The sequence below is a fragment of the Bombina bombina genome, chromosome 11 (genome assembly GCF_027579735.1).
Source record: "Bombina bombina isolate aBomBom1 chromosome 11, aBomBom1.pri, whole genome shotgun sequence".
Classification (NCBI taxonomy): Eukaryota; Metazoa; Chordata; class Amphibia; order Anura; family Bombinatoridae; genus Bombina; species Bombina bombina.
The window spans coordinates 36,768,421-36,785,776 of NC_069509.1; the positions used below are offsets into that span (position 1 = coordinate 36,768,421).

The 17,356-nt window shown below is 40.0% G+C and overlaps 1 protein-coding gene across 1 annotated transcript in view; it reads left to right on the plus strand.

Moving 5' to 3' along the window:
* The window catches only part of LOC128642101 (sulfotransferase 1C1), a 68,370-nt gene extending 59,731 nt beyond the window's left edge, over positions 1 to 8,639 (plus strand). The window contains exons 5-8 of the mRNA XM_053694762.1: positions 6,980 to 7,106; positions 7,294 to 7,388; positions 7,458 to 7,638; positions 7,740 to 8,639. Coding sequence (XP_053550737.1) covers positions 6,980 to 7,106; positions 7,294 to 7,388; positions 7,458 to 7,638; positions 7,740 to 7,852 — 516 coding nt within the window. The 3' untranslated portion in view covers positions 7,853 to 8,639. The remainder of the gene's footprint in view (positions 1 to 6,979; positions 7,107 to 7,293; positions 7,389 to 7,457; positions 7,639 to 7,739) is intronic.
* Positions 8,640 to 17,356: the final 8,717 nt, after the last annotated feature.

Here is a 17,356-nt window from a genome sequence, read left to right on the forward strand (position 1 = left end):
ACGGATGAACGGGAGGGACAAGACAGATGGTTAAACAGAAGGCACCACTGCTTGAAGAACTTTTCTCCCAAAAATAGCCTCCGAAGAAGCAAAAGTATCAAATTTGTAAAATTTGGAAAAGGTATGAAGCGAAGACCAAGTCGCAGCCTTACAAATCTGTTCAACAGAAGCATCATTTTTAAAAGCCCATGTGGAAGCCACCGCTCTAGTAGAGTGAGCTATAATCCTTTCAGGAGGCTGCTGTCCAGCAGTCTCGTATGCCAAACGGATGATGCTTTTCAGCCAAAAAGAGAGGTAGCCATAGCTTTTTGACCTCTACGTTTTCCAGCATAGATAACAAACAAAGAAGATGTTTGACGAAAATCTTTGGTTGCTTGCAAGTAAAACTTCAAAAAGCACGAACCACGTCCAAGTTGTGCAACCAACGCTCCTTCTTAGAGGAAGGATTAGGACACAGAGAAGGAACAACAATTTCCTGATTGATATTCCTATTAGTAACAACCTTAGGAAGGAATCCAGGTTTGGTACGCAAAACTACCTTATCAGCATGGAAAACAAGATAAGGCGAGTCGCATTGCAATGCAGATAGTTCAGAAACTCTTCGAGCCGAAGAGATAGCAACTAAAAACAGAACTTTCCAAGACATAAGCTTAATATCTATGGAATGCATAGGTTCAAACGGAACCCCTTGAAGAACATTTTGAACTAAATTCAAACTCCATGGCGGAGCAACAGGTTTAAACACAGGCTTGATTATTATTATCGGTTATTATTATCGTTTATTTGTAGAGCGCCAACAGATTCCGCAGCGCTAAACAGATTCCGCAGCGCTACTGAACTAAAGCCTGACAGAACGACTGAACGTCTGGAACATCTGCCAGACGCTTGTGCAGAAGAATTGATAAAGCAGATATCTGTCCCTTTAAGGAACTAGCTGACAGCCCCTTCTCCAATCCTTCTTGGAGAAAGGACATAATCCTAGGAATCCTGATCTTACTCCATGAGTAGCCTTTGGATTCGCACCAATAAAGATATTTACGCCATATCTTATGATAAATTTTCCTGGTGACAGGCTTTCAAGCCTGAATCAAGGTATCTATGACCGACTCAGAGAACCCATGCTTGGATAAGATCAAGCGTTCAATCTCCAAGCAGTCAGTCGCAGAGAAATTAGATTTGGATGCTGGAACGGACCTTGAATCAGAAGGTCCTGTCTCAGTGGTAGAGTCCATGGTGGAAGAGATGACATGTCCACCAGGTCTGCATACCAAGCCCTGCGTGGCCACGCAGGTGCTATCAAAATCACAGAAGCTCTGTCCTGTTTGATTCTGGCAATCAAACAAGGAAGGAGAGGAAATGGTGGAAATACATAAGCCAGGTTGAACGACCAGGGTACTGCTAGAACATCTATCAGTACTGCCTGAGGATCCATTGACCTGGACCCATAACGAGGAAGTTTGGCGTTCTGATGAGACGCCATCAGATCCAATTCTGGTGTGCCCCAATGCTGAATCAATTGTGCAAACACCTCCGGATGGAGTTCCCACTCCCCTGGATGAAAAGTCTGACGACTTAGAAAATCTGCTTCCCAGTTCTCCACTCCTGGGATATAGATTGCTGATAGATGGCAAGAGTCAGTCTCTGCCCATCAAATTATTTTGGTAACCTCTATCATCGCTAGAGAACTCTTTGTTCCCCCTGATGATTGATATATGCTACAGTTGTGATATTGTCCGACTGGAATCTTATGAATCTGGCCGAAGCCAGCTGAGGCCACGCCTGAAGCGCGTTGAATATCGCTCTCAGTTCTAGAATATTTATCGGGAGGAGAGCCTCCTCCTGAGTCCACAAACCCTGTGCTTTCAGGGAATTCCAGACTGCACCCCAGCCCAATAGGCTTCAATTCTTCATCACATTTCTGCCAGAGAGTAAATAGCACAAACCGGTACTATTTAAAAATAACAAACTTTTGATTGAAGATATAAAACTACAAATCTAACACGACATTCACTTTACCCTCCAGTGGAGATGCCCTATCTGTTAGAGCGGCAAAGAGAATGACTGGGGGGCGGAGCTAGAGGGGGAGCTATATGGACAGCTCTGCTGTGTGCTCTCTTTGCCACTTCCTGTGGGGAATGAGAATATCCCACAAGTAAGGATGAATCCGTGGACTGGATACACCTTGCAAGAGAAAAGCATACACGTTCTGCAAAACAGCCTTAAAATGCACTAAATTTTGCAAAATTTTGCAGACACAATATGTGTAGTTAAGATTGCCCCACAAGGAATTATAACATTTAAGCCTTTAATGTGCAAACCGGATTGAAATTAGGCCTAAATCTGGAAAAAAACACCCTCAGCACCTTGCCACAGCCCTGCTGTGGCCCTACCTGCCCTCAGGGATAGTAAATGTTGGGTTAAAGCTTCGATTTGGCCCAAAACATCCACCAGGGCCCTCAGGAGTTAGAGCTTGCTGCTTGCTGAGAGAAATTGACTGCGCATCTGAGGCACAAAAATAGGCCCCGCCCATCCCACTCAATGTCTCTACAGCCTCAAAGAACCGCACCAGAGCGGTTTTAACTAGCCATGTGGGTTCTGAGACCCAAAAAAAAAGCCGTGTACCCTCAATAAAGTTGACCAAAACGTTATTGCCCACAAACGTTAACAGCACTCCCAGTTCATAAAAACGTTTGCCCACAAACATTTACAACTCAGTGTCAACCATTTTTGTAATCAGCCCCTTATGCAAGCTTAGTAATGCCCTTCTTATTAGCTCTTAGGATTACTGCTTACCCTTCCCCTAATGGGGATACTGTCAGCCTATCTGAGTTAACACAGTCTCTCCAGAAAAATATGACTGAACATACCTCATTGCTGTATAGCATGAAAACGTTCCTCACACTGAAGTTTCCTGTACTCCTCAGCCTCTGTGGGAACAGCACTGGATCTTAGTTACAAATGCTAAGATCATCATCCTCCAGGCAGCAGTCTTCATCCATCTGCTGTCTGAGAGTAAATAGTACACACCAGTACCATTTAAAATAACAAACTCTTGCTTGAAGAAATTAAAAACTAATATTTTATCACCTCTTTCACTTTACCCTTCCTAGTACTTAGAGTAGGCAAAGATAATGACTGGGGGTGGAGCTAAGGGAGGAGCTATATAGACCAGTGTTTTTCAACCAGTGTGCCGTGAGAGATCCTCAGGTGTGCCGTATTTTTAAAATTTTGCTTGTTTTTTATTCTGGGCCTTTTTTTTATTTTGAGTGAGATGATGACTGAGGGTAACTGTGCAGTGACAGCTCGACTCCCTGACCCGTGTTCACACTTGGAAGGAACCCCCACCCACCACAACACGTGCCTAGTGCCGGCTCTACACTCAGCACCATGCGACACTTCAATCCCCCATGCATGCTGGCGCAGCTTTGCTCCTCCTCCAGAACAGTTCCAGCCAGGTCAAGTCACTCACGTTCCTTCTCAGCACAAGGAACATGACTGGAGGACTGGAGACTCACTGGATAGGAAGAGGGGGGTGCTCCACATATAATCTTGTGCTCCACAGATAACACTTTTCCCGGTGCGCGGGGGGGGGGGACTTTTCCCAGTGTGGGGATGTCCCTCTTTCAAATTTTGAAATATTGGGAGGTATGTGAAAGGCTCATCAGGCATCATTTACAACCATGACATATTGACATTCATTCATTCACAGACAATCATTATGATTGTTTGCGAATTAATGTCAATATGTCATGTATAGTTTGTAGAAGGCATGGCATGACAGCACAGTACTGTGTGTGTGTATATATATATATATATATATATATATATATATATATATATATGCTGTATTAGGCTACAATGTGTGATTTTGTAAAATTTTGGGATGGTGGTGTTCCGCAGGACTTTTTAATGTAAAAAAGTGTGCCACGGCAGAAAAAAGGTTGAAAATCACTGATATAGACAGCTCTGCTGTGGTGCTCTTTGTCACTTCCTGTTAGCAGGAGGATAATATCCCACAAGTAAAGTATGAATCCGTGGACTCGTCGTACCTTATAGAAGAAATACTTTTAACCTCTGTGATTATCTTGTATCTAAGCCTCTGCAAACTGCCCCTTTATTTCAGTTCTTTTGACAGACTTGCAGTTTAGCCAATCAGTTCCTGCTCCCAGATAACTTCACGTGCACGAGCAGTGTTATCTATATGAAATACGTGAACTAACACCCTCTAGTGGTGAAAAACTGTTAAAATGCATTCTGAAAAGAGGTGGCCTTCAAGGTCTAAGAAATTAGCATATGAACCTCCTAGGTTAAGCTTTCAACTAAGAATACCAAGAGAACAAAGCAAAATTGGTGATAAAAGTAAATTGGAAAATGGTTTACAATTACATGCTCTATCTGAATCATGAAAGTTTATTTTGGCCTAGACTGTCCCTTTAAATTACATTTTCTTTTGATTTTTTGAGAAAGTTAGTCGATAATAGGGAAATATTCTTTCAGATTCAGGATGGTTTCCCTTAAAGGGACAGACAGTCTAGTCCAAAATAAACTGTCATGATTCTGATAGGGCATGTAATTTTAAACAATTTTCCAATTTACTTTTAGCACCAATTTTGCTTTGTTCTCTTGGTTTTCTTAGTTGAAAGCTAAACCTAGGAGGTTCATATGCTAATTTCTTAGACCTTGAAGGCCGCCTCTTAAGAATGCATTTTAATAGGTTTTTCACCACTAGAGGGTGTTAGTTCATGTGTTTCATATAGATAACACTGTGCTCATGCACGTGAAATTACCTGGGAGCAAGCACTGATTGACTAAAATGCAAGTCTGTCAAAAGAACTGAAATAAAGGGGCAGTTTGCAGAGGCTTAGATACAAGATAATCACAGAGGTAAAACCAATATTAATATAACTGTGTTGGTTATGCAAAACTGGGGAATGGGTAATAAACGGATTATCTATCTTTTAAAACAATAACAATTCTGGTGTAGAATGTCCCTTTAAAGTTAATTTAATAGTGACAGAAGGGTTTGGAGAGAAGATTTGGTTTGCTATGTTTCCTTTTTTTATCCTTTTCGAGGTGACAGAAAGGGTGATTTGGGATGGTTTCCCTTTTGCAGCCATATATAATATATGATATATATATATAACAAGGAATATAGAAGATACATAATAAGATATTTTGAAGATTTAAAGGGACAGTATACACCAATTTTCATATAACTGCCTGTGTTAGACACCACTATAAAGTAAAATATGCACAGTTACTGATCTAAAAATCCAGTATAAAACCTTTTAAAAACTTCCTTAAAAGCTCCCAGTTTAGCTCTGTTGATGAGGTTAGGCTGGGACACCCACTGAAAGGGGCTGGAAATCAGGATGAGCAGACACTCCCCCTCCCCTCTCCCTTTCATATGAAAAGCCAGATTATACAAACAGGAGCAAGCAGGAATCTGTAGACTTCAGTATACAACTGATACGTTGGGGCTTGGTTAGGAGTCTGAAAATCAGCACAATGTTATTAAAAAAAATCAAAACTGTACATTGTTACAAAAACCCTCTCAGATGGGCTATATATATGGATCATCTACAAAACATTTATGCAAAGAAAAATCTAGTGTACAACGTCCCTTTAACGTATAAAATAAGATACAAAGTTATTAACGTATAAAAGTTTATTTACTTTTGCTTGGTTTAATTCATACATCCATATCTTGAAAATCTAAATGTTGCTGTTCAATAACTTTATTATTATTGTTTTCTTGTTTGTAACAACCATTGTTTTTTTTTTTCATTTTTGGATTTTCAAACAAAAAAATAAAAGAAAGAAAGAAAAAGATCCAGCACTATTTGGTTCTGTTTTGATAATGTACTGCTCTAACACCCAATATTGTTTTAGCCTGTCCTGATAATCAGCAGTCAGTTCATCAAGGCACTGAATAGAAAACAGCACTGGCTGAGCCCTTCCTGATAATCAGTGGTCAGGGCATCAAGGCATTGAATAGAAGCCAGAACTGTTTGAGCCCTTCCGGATAATCAGCGGTCAGGACATCAAGGCACTGAATAGAAAACAGCACTCTCTGAGCCTTTCCTGGTAATCAATGGTCAGGGCATCAAGGCATTGAAAAGAAAACAGCACTGTCTGAGCCTTTCCTGGTAATCAACGGTCAGGGCATCAAGGCATTGAAAAGAAAACAGCACTGTCTGAGCCCTTCCTGATAATCAACGGTCAGGGCATCAAGGCACTGAATAAGAACCAGAACTGTTAGAGCCCTTCCTGATAATCAGCGGTCAGGACATCAAGGTACTGAATAGAAAACAGCACTGTCTGAGCCTTTCCTGGAAATCAACGGTCAGGGCATCAAGGCATTGAATAGAAAACAGCACTGTCTGAGCCCTTCCTGATAATCAGCGGTCAGTACATAAAGGTACTGAATAGAAAACAGCACTGTCTGAGCCCTTCCTGATAATCAGTGGTCAGGGCATCAAGGCATTGAAAAGAAAACAGCACTGTCTGAGCCTTTGCTGATAATCAGTGGTCAGGAGGTCACCCAACATTAAACACCTAAGACATGTCTCAATATCCTGTATTAGACGCAAATGCCTGTATGAGCCTGTCCTTATAATCAGTAGTTAGGAGATCACTCTAATGCAGACAGATATTTATATAATGCAGATGGAGACAGCATGTATAACACTAGTGTCCCTTTAAATACTTTTAACAGGAAGCTCTATTCTGCATTGAGATGTTTAAGGCTGTGCTCTTTTCATTTAACAGATGGTAGAAGGAACAATGAGGTCACCACTTTAAATCCAAAACTTAAGTTTATTATTACAGATCTATAAGCTCAACAGGTAACTCCTGCAGATCTGACGCGTTTCGCGCATGTGCTTCATCAGAGAACCGCTTTTAATTGCATGATTATTTTTCATTTTTTCTCTCACAGTTTTATCTTTAGCACCTTCTTTCCTCTCTCCTCCTGCAGGTTATATATGTTGCTAGGAATGCCAAGGATTCCATGGTCTCCTACTTTCACTTCCAAAGAATGAACAAGGGTCTTCCAGATCCAGGGAGTTGGGATTCTTATTTCGCAGCCTTTCTCTCTGGCCAGGGTGAGTCCATTCTTGGCCAATGTAAAAAACCTGTTGCTCTTTTAGTTTTTAATTAAGGATCTTGCACTTAGGGGATATAAAAGCCCTATAGAGTCAACATAAAGCAAAATATAAGTAAACGTGTAATATACAAAATACTTAAAGTCAACTCTTAAAGAAGTGGTAAAACATTTGTCTTTTGTTACAGTGCCCTGGGGAAGTTGGTTTGACCATGTCATTAGTTGGTGGAAAGCAAAAGATGAACACCAAATACTATTTATTTTCTATGAGGACATGATTCAAGTGAGTAAATAAAGATCTGAACATGTTCCTCAGTTTTTGATGCCTTCAACATTCATTTATCTTTGGTAGGATACAAGACAAGAGATCAGGAAGGTCATGAGATTCCTCGGGAAGGAGTTGTCGGAGGAAGTTCTTGAGAAGATCTATGAGCACTCATCCTTCAAAGCCATGAAAGACAATCCAATGGCCAATTACAGCACCATCCCTTCTTTTGTAATGGATCACTCTGTTTCTCCCTTTATGAGAAAAGGTACGTCCAATGTTCAAGACCCAGTAAAGAAGAAGAAGAGAGGCTTTTTACGTTTCATTTCTATAGGAAGAATAAACATAAAATGTACCCCTGTTTTCTAGGTATTGTAGGAGACTGGAAAAAACACTTTTTTGTTGCGCAAAATGAAATATTTGAAGAGGAATATGAGCGAAGAATGAAAGGAACTGGTGTCAGTTTCCGTACCCAGATCTGAAAGGCATCAGATAACCCCAGTAACATCTGCTCCAGAGAAAAAAGTACCATAAACTTTACGGAGCACGTCTGTGGCTTGTGTCCAGAAGAATAGCTATGAAATCTAACTTTTCATTAAAGAGACATAAATCCCCAAACAAATCTTTCATGTATCAGATAGAACATACAAAATTCAAAACAACTTTTTAATTTACTTCTATTATCCAATGTTCTTCATTTTCTTGCTGTTCTTTGTTGAAAAGCATGAAGGTCAGTTCAGGAGTGTGCACGTGTCTGCAGCAGTTTTGCAACAATCGTATACATTAGCAAGAGCACTAGATAGCAGCACTATTTCCTGTCATGTAGTGCTTCCTATTTGCATATCTCTTCAACAAAGAATAACAAGAGAATGAAGCAAAATGTGATAAGAGAAGTAAATTGGAAACTTTTTTTTTTTCATGAAAGAAAAAGAAAAAATTGAGTTTTGTGTCCCTTTAAATAACTGATGTTGCAAAGTAAGTGAAAGCCACATGAACAATATATTCTTTTTTCTTGAGATCTCAAAAAAACAAAGGAGATATAGCCCCATTCCATCCGATCACAATTTCAGTGTCAAGCTCCTCACGTGGTTTTCAAATCAAAGCGAATCCAATATTTTATAAAAAAAACGGATAAAACCTTTATATCGCAAGGTTTAAAGGAACATTATACCGAAAAAGATTTGATCATACGTATTTACACAGCAAAAATATAAAGTTTTGTGATTTAGATAAAACTTGCAATTAAAAAAAAAACAACTTTCCAATATACTTCTATTAACAAAAGGTGCATAATATATTCACACTTTCTGATTCTCCAGCGCCTACTGAGCATGTGCAGAAGTATATGCATTTTGCGATTGGGATGTTCCTGTTTTACTGTTGGAGCGGGACACATCTTTATGCAAACACAACGCTGCTTTATTCAGGACTGAAACATATGTTTTTTTAACAAAATAAAAACTGAAACACTTGAAATGCCCTCTTTAAAGTGATGGTAAATTAAACAACGTCATATTTTGCCAGTCGAGTAATTTAAAAATAATATTAGTTTAATTGATGAAAAAAATTAAATTTAAAACATAGTTTAGTAACTTTAATATAACTACTACCTTGCTACTGCACGCCCCGGCAGCCCCGGCACTAAGACCTTTTTTTTTTTTCTCTGACGTTTTCGCCGTTCCAATCCAAGTTGTGCTATGCTTCAATGTAAAAAAAGCACAGATCTTTTGGGCATGACGTTGGTAACGCATGAGCAAAAGATCCAGTTTTTTTTTTTTTTACATTAAACATGCCAAATTACCAGGATTTTAATTGGTCAACGGCGAAAACGTCTAGGGGGGGGGGGAGTGTCTTGGTGTAGGGGCTGCCGGAGAGTGCACTAGCAAGGTAGCAGTTATATCAAAGTTACTAAAGTGTTTTAAATTTATTTTTTTTCATCAATTAAACTAATATTTTTAAATTACTCATCGACTGGCAAAATATAAAGTTGTTTATCACTTTAATATGAAAAAAGTTTGTTATCATGTCCCTTTAATAGGACATAATACCCATATGCTAAATCCTCTGAAAGTGATGCAGCATAGCTAAAAACACTGACGAGAAAATATCACCTGAGCATCTTTACATAAAAACAGGAAGATATTTACCTCACAAGTTCCCAATCTCACAACAGTAAGGGCTCTGCGAACAATTATCCTTCAGCTACTGTCAGCTGCAGGTAAAATAAATCAATTAATTAATTAATAAATAAAACTGCAGTGTCACACTTTGCATCAACTGTGATCTCATGAGATTTCACTTAAATCTTGTGAGATTTGATAGTAAACTTCCTTAACATGAGATGGGAAATAACATGACTGTGCCTGCACATGCCAGATGTACGCTTCCCAAGACTAACATCCTGAATGACTGCTTAAATTTCCTTTACAATGGGATGTGGCTACTGAGAAAATATTGAGGTAAAGTATTTTCCTTTATTTACATAAAGATGTTCAGGTGATATTTTCTAGTCAGCTTTTAACAGCAATGCTGCATCACTTTCAAGTGATTCAATATTTAGGTATCATGTCCCTTTAAGTGTCTGTTATGATACACCCCTTTTTGCATAGGGACAATGCAACAGCGGTAGTTAAATCTGAGGATGTTTAAACTTTTCTAATTCCACAGCCTCAGGGGCCTATTTATTAAGGTGCGAGCGTACATGATCCGATATAGCTGCATACGCTGTCGGCATTTATCATTGCACAAGCAGTTCTTGTGAACTGCTTGTGCAATGCCGCCCCCTGCAGATTCGCAGCCAATCGGCCGTGTGACGAACACCGGCTACCCCGACTGGGTAGCTCCGCCAAAAGGTTGTGCTTCCTCCCCGGAACCTGCAGCTGTGTAGCTGGAAAGTGTAGCTCCGCCAAAGGGGTCCTTCCTATACCTGGCACAGGCCGCTATGTAGCGGGGAGAAGTGATCATAGCCAGAACCCACACAAATAACTAGACAGACTAGTATTCAGGAGAAACACAAACTGCTTTATTAGAAAACACACTCTGCTTATATACACACAAAAAGGGTCTTATCTGACTCCCAGATCTCCTGCCATTCCCGCCCCTCCAGACAGTCTGGCGCCTTCATAGGAGCCACAGTCCCATAGAGTCCCCACAGTACTTAGGTTGCGGGTTCAGGGTGATCCCATGGGAGCGGTGGCTTTTCCAGGGTGTCCGTGATGCCACAGTCCAAAAAGCAGCAGGATCCGCTACTGGGGACAGCCTGGTAAATATATGGAGGTGGGGCAGGTCCAAAACCCCCGTTTCCCAAGGGAGCTCCCTTCCGGCCATCACCCCACCTCTGGTCCTCCCTAGGAACTACCAATCCCCAAAAGAGCGGAGCTCTGGGGCAAATGGCCGCTGGAGCGAACTAGGGTAAAGGTTAGCAGGTGTCTGGGGTGATGCCGCCGACTGGCAGTTTCAGGAGCCCGGCTAGCCAGAGAGAGGTTAGGAGGGTGTTTCCGGGGTGATGCGGCCGGCCGACAGTTCCAGGAGCCCGGCCAGCCGAAAAGGGTTTTCCCAGTCAGAGATCAGCTCTTTTTTCTGTCAAACAGTAGAAGTACAAACAGCAGAACAGTCAATAGGAAGAGTTTGGGAGTTTGTGTAAGCTCTCCAAGGTCCAAATCCTGTGAGAAAAGGTGGGGGGGTTAGGTAGTAGGGGGTGGAAGTTTAACCTTGGCTGTCTGGTATCCGTGACAGGCCGCTAGCAGGGGATGTCAATCAGCCCGATCATATAGGATCGGGCGGATTGATGTCCGCAGCCTCAGAGCAGGGGGACAAGTTATGGAGCAGCGGTCTTTAGACCGCTGCTTCATAACTACTGTTTCCGGCGAGGCTGAAGGCTCGCGCGGAAACAGGGGCATCAAGCTCCATTCGGATCTTGATAATTCGGCCCCTCAGTCTCCTGAAAACCAAACGTAGACTCTTTCACACAGAATATCTTGGCAATTCTTTATGTATTCTTAGTTCACATGTTAATAAACATGATGGTGTTCAGATTTCACAAAAAATATTGCTAATCTCACTATTAAACAATGACTCTTGTACACAATATAAATACAGATATCAGAACTATCATTAACCCTTTAACGACCAAGGACGCACAGGGTACATCCTACAAAAACTGTCACTTAATGACCAAGGATGTACCCTGTACATTTTCAGCGGTTTCAAGTGGTGGAAGTGATCCTGATTGCTTCCAGACGCTTTCATGGTATTGCAGTAATGCCTCGATATTGAGGCATCCTGCAATACCATTTTTTTTTTACACACCGATGCAGAGAGAGCCACTCTGTGGTCCTCTCTGCACCGGCAGCAATTGTGCCAATCGTTTGTGGGTGGGAGCCACAGCAGGGAGGCGGGTGGGTGGCCCATCATTGCTTAAGATCTGGTTCCTGTCTTAGTAATGTACACGCCGGGGGATGGAAGCGCGCAGGGGGGGGGGGGTGCGGCGATCCTCCACCACAGCTCCTGCTGTACTTAGCAGACCGATGACGAATCCGGCTTCCTCCAATCGTTGTGTTGCCTCACGAGCTGGACGTTAAAGTGGGTACGCAAGATTGGAGGAAGCCGGATTCGTTATTACTGTGCTAACTACAGCAGGAGCTGCGGGTGGAGGATCGCCGGTCTGGTTTCAATAAAGAAAAGGTAAGTATTTTTAAAAAGAAGCTTCAATGCAAAGTTTAATGAATATAACTGCCCCTGTTTTTAAGAGTATTTTTTAGATACCGGCACTTATTCATTAAACTTCACATTCACTTTAAAACCCCTTACATTACTGGCAAAATCTTGCATGTTTTGTGGGGTAAAAGAGATTTATCTTGATCCCTCTGCATTAGGAGACATTTTTTAACATGAGGTAGGTAGGCAAGGCATTGTGTGCCCCTTAAAGGGACAGTAAACACCGTGTAATTACAAGACATTTCTGTTGTCTTCCAAAAAAATAAAATATCAGCCAAGACTAAACATTTTTAAAACTACTCAACATTTTATTTGCTGCAACTGTTTTTCAATAGGCAAAACTCCACCGACCACTTGCCTCATTTGCAGGAGCCAATCCAGGTTTAAGTATGCGGTTGAGAAAGCTAGCCAGTGTCATTATGTTAGTATACCCGGCTTTGTTTTGCAATTGGTGTCTGCTAAATTCAATCAGGGAAAGATATGTAGCAGGGTTAGCTTTGAGGTGACAGCTGTGTGCAATTACAGATGATCAAATTCCAGAGCTAAATTACATGAAAAGGGGACAATATAAATAATTAAGGTATATTGGAAAGTTTTTTTCACTAGGTATAACTAAATGCTTTATATAAAACTCACACAGTGTTTTCTTGTTGAGAAACTAAATCTTATACAGCTGTAAACATGACACGGCTTACATCTGTTGTTAGTGATATGAAAGGTTTATGAACACCCAGAGTGGTAATGTGTAGCTTTTAAAAGCGACATGAAACCAAAATGTTTCCTTCAGGATTCAGACAGAACATACAATTTTAAACAACTTTCCCATTTATTTATACTATCGAATTTGCTTTATTCTCTTGCTATCCTTTGTTGAAAAACATACCTAAATAGGCTCAGGAGCAGCAGTGCAATACTGGAAACTAGCTGCTGGTTGGTGGCTGCACATATATGCCTCTTGTGATTGGCTCACCTGACGTGTTCAGCTAGCAACCAGTAGTGCATTACTGCTCCTTCAACAAAGGACACCAAGAGAAAGAAGCCAATGAGAAATAAATTAGAAAGTTGTTTAAAATGTTATGTTCTATCTGAATCATGAAAGAAATATGTGGGTGGGGTTTTCCCTTTAACCCTTTAAGGACACAGCTTTTAGTTTGCTCAATTGTTTTATGACGGAAAAATTCCGTCATATGTCCTTAAGAGGTTAATTGCTCATATTTACTATTTGCTTACACAAACCAATTGCCTTTCAGGTTCCTTCAATACATAATGTTTTAGGTACATTAGTACTTTTTTTTCTTTACTAGGAGCTATTGGCAGCCGGCTGTCTGTCTGGAAGTGTAAGATATATTCTAACATAGTTTTTCTCAACCGCGGTCCTCAAGTACCTCCAACAGGTCAGGTTTTTATTAGAGCTGAACTAGACGAGCACAGGTGAAATAATCAGCTGATGAGTGAGAGAAGGTTGGTTACCATGGTTACTGATCAGCTGATTATTTCACCTGTGCTCTAGGTCAGCTATAATAAAAACCTGACCTGCTGGAAATACTTGAGGGCCGCGGTTGAGAAACACTGCTCTAACAGATATAGGAGTCGATTACAATTCACTAAAGTCTATAGGTATTTTTGCAGCTAATTCATTTGATACGTTTTTCTAAATGATTGGGATCTAACCCATAGGGGTAGATTTATCTAACATTGGACGGACATGATCCGCTGTCGGCATTTATCATTGCACAAGCATTTCTAGTCTTACGAACGCTGTTTCTTAACTTTTGTTTCCGGCGAGCCTCAGGGCTTGCGCGCTGCATTCGCAGCGTCATAAATCGGCTCCATAGTCCTTATGAATGATAAATTGTGCTCTGCTTCCTGTGTTCCTCTACCCAATCAAATCAGAAGGGTCTGCTATTACCTGTGAAGTTTCTATAGTAAAATAATGTGGTAGGACTGAATCATCTCAATCTCATCTACTATTTCATTGTTGCTTTTTGATGCCGAAAGTTTCTTATTTGTGTCAATTTTGGGAAAATTAAAATAATTAAAAAATGACTAATCTGTTAGTGTGTGTAATTTTAAAACTAGTGACTCTGCAACTCTATGTGTTTAACCTGGCAGTGCTCTGCGAATCCCAAGCGGTACTTCTACTATGCATTTAACCCCAAAGAGTTGCAGGGGCATTAGTCTTAAAACTACATACTATAACAAATTAGAGCATGTTATTTTTCTACTATAATGGCCCTTTAAATGTTAAAAAATGTATTTATTTTATTATACCTTTAAAGGGACACTCAAGTCAAAATTAAATTTTATGATTCAGACAAAACATGCAGCCTACTCTAGAAATGTTATTGTTTAAAACGATAGATAATCCCTTTATTACCAATTCCCCAGTTTTGCATAACCAACACTGTTATATAAATACACTTTTTACCTCTGTGATTACCTTGTATCTAAGCCTCTGCATACTGCCCCCTTATCTCAGTTCTTTTGACAGGCTTGTATTTTAGCCAATTAGTGCTGACTTCTAGGTAACTCCACGGGTAAGAGCACAATGTAAACAATATGGCACACGTGAACTAACGTCCTCTAGCTGTGAAAAACTGTCAAAATGCATTCAGATAAGAGGCGGCCTTCAAGGACTTAGAAATTAGCATATGAGGCTACCTAAATTAGGTTTGAAGTAAGAATACCAAGAGAACAAAGCAAATTTGATGATAAAAGTAAATAAGAAAGTTGTTTTTAATGACCTACCCTATCTGAATCATGAAAGCTTTATTTGGACTAGATTGTCCCTTTAAGACACTTTCCAATTTACTTCCATTATCAAATTTTGCACAGTCTTTTTATATTCACACTGTCTGGGGAACAAGATCTTACTGAGCATGTGCACAAGCTCACACGGTATATGTATACTAGTCTGTGATTGGCTGATGTCTGTCACATGATACAGGGGGCCAGAAAATGGGAGAAAAAAAATCTACTGCTTATTTGAAATTCAGAGTAGGTGTTAAAGGGACATTCCAGTCAAAATTTAAATGCACATAGATGAATTGCATCTTTGAATAGAAACATACTTACAATATGCATGCACTGGCAAAAATGCTTCTAAAAAAGTTATAACTGTTTTAGTGTTAGCATTTTTCTCTGCACGTGCATGTGAAGCATAGCTAGATATTCTCAGTGCACCAGCATTTTAAATACTACAGCTGCTCAGAGCACCAGTGGGGCTTGTATTATGTTAGCAATTAACAAATTGAGTCATTACCAGATGGCACAAGCACCTTAGGCTCTCTGAGCAAGTGCTGATTTAAACTGCTGGTGCACGTAGCATACTTAAATACACTTTTGCGAGAGCTATAGCTTTAATTAGAAGCATTTGTGCTAATACATATTACAAAAGTGCTTCTATTCAAAACTGAAATACATCCATGTGGATTCCCATTTTGGCTGGAATGTCCCTTTAAATTATTGTCTTTTAATTATGCACTTGTTAATTATGTCATTCTACTGCATTGAGTGGTCCTTTCACTCACTGGTTTTCAAACCTGTTCTCAAGCCTCCCCAACAGGCCAGGTTTTCAGGATTACCTTGTGTGAGAGCAGGTAAAATAACCATGGTTACTAATCAGCTGATTATTTCCCCTGTGCTCCAGTTCAGATATCCTCACAATGTGCCCTGTTAGGGAGGTCTGAGGGCAGGTTTGAAAACCACTGATTTATCTGATCAAACTGGTTAAATCTGCCTTTATTGAAATGGTTTACTTGGTTCTGCAACATTAATTGCACAGGGAACAGAAGTCGCATCTGACATTTTAGAATTGCCCTACATTTATAGGTGGGTTTAAAGCAAGACAGAGTTCCCAAATTGTGACAGTCGTTGGTAGTAGCCGCAAGAAATCCAGAAGCCGTGGAACAGCCGGGCATCAGCAAGCGTCAGTGACCCACATGACCTCGACGCGTGTCATCTGGCAATGTCCAGACTTTTACAAGAGGATAGTTTGATTGTGACCGTTTGATCCGGCTGTTCCACGGCTTCCGGATTCTTGCGGCTACTACCAAGCCTGCTCTCCCGGACTTATGAAGTAGACTCCAATAGAGGCTGAGTTGGAAGCGTGCTAGGACCACACAGTGTTATTTTCAATGCTCTTTCTTATTGACTTTCTGTAAGTCTGATTTTATTTGCGCTTATATTGGTATAATAAACGTTTACTCTTAGAGTGGTTTGCACTTGTGCCCCCCTTCTATGATTTCTACAGTTCACTGCTTAGAAGATGCAATTAGATATTCCCCTTCTACACGGAGCGGCACCTACGACTGAGTGAATATCATCTATGTTCAGCTTGAACCTCTGGAACTTTTAGATGATTTATACTTTTATGGTATTTCAGCAATACTTTGTATTTTTATATCTTGCACTTTCAGCAATCTGTTCTGATATGTATTTTGAGAGTAAGTATATTTGATTGGATTTTATTTGACAAGTGTTATATACTGTATGTGCTTTTAATTACAGTAAGTAACTTTCCAATATTCTCTTATACTGCATTATTCCGTACGGGTTATAACCAACATTTATATGCATTCTTTCACCTGGAAGCGCTGAGTTTGTATTCTGTTTTTGTACCTTGCAAAACTATTACTATACTTAAAGGGACACTGAACCCAAATTTGTTCTTTAATGATTCAGATAGAGCAGCAATTTCAAGGAAATTTCTAATTTACTCCTATTATCAATGTTTCTTCATTCTCTTGATATCTTTATTTAAATAGCAGGAATGTAAGTTTAGATGCCGGACCATTTTTAGTGAACAACCTGGGTTGTTCTTGCTGATTGGTGGACAAATTCACCCACCAATAAACAAGTGCTGTCCAGTGTTCTGAAGCAAAAATTGGCTGGCTCCTTAGCTTAGATGCTTCTTTTTCAAATAAAGATACCAAAAGAACAAAGAAAAGTTGATAATAGGAGTAAATTAGAAAGTTGCTTAAAAGTGCATGCTCTATCTGAATCATGAAAGAATTGGGTTCAGTGTCCCTTTAAAGGGACAAAATACTAATTAATTTCCTTAAGGGACACTGAACCCAAATTTTTTCTTTTGTGATTCAGATAATTCATCCACTAATAAAAAAGTGCTGTCCAGAGTCCTGAACCAAGAAAAAAGCTTAGATGCCTTTTTCAAATAAAGATAGTAAGAGAACGAAGAAAATTTGATAATAGGAGTAAATTAGAAAGTTGCTTAAAATGTCATGCTGTATCTGATTCACAAATTATAGTCC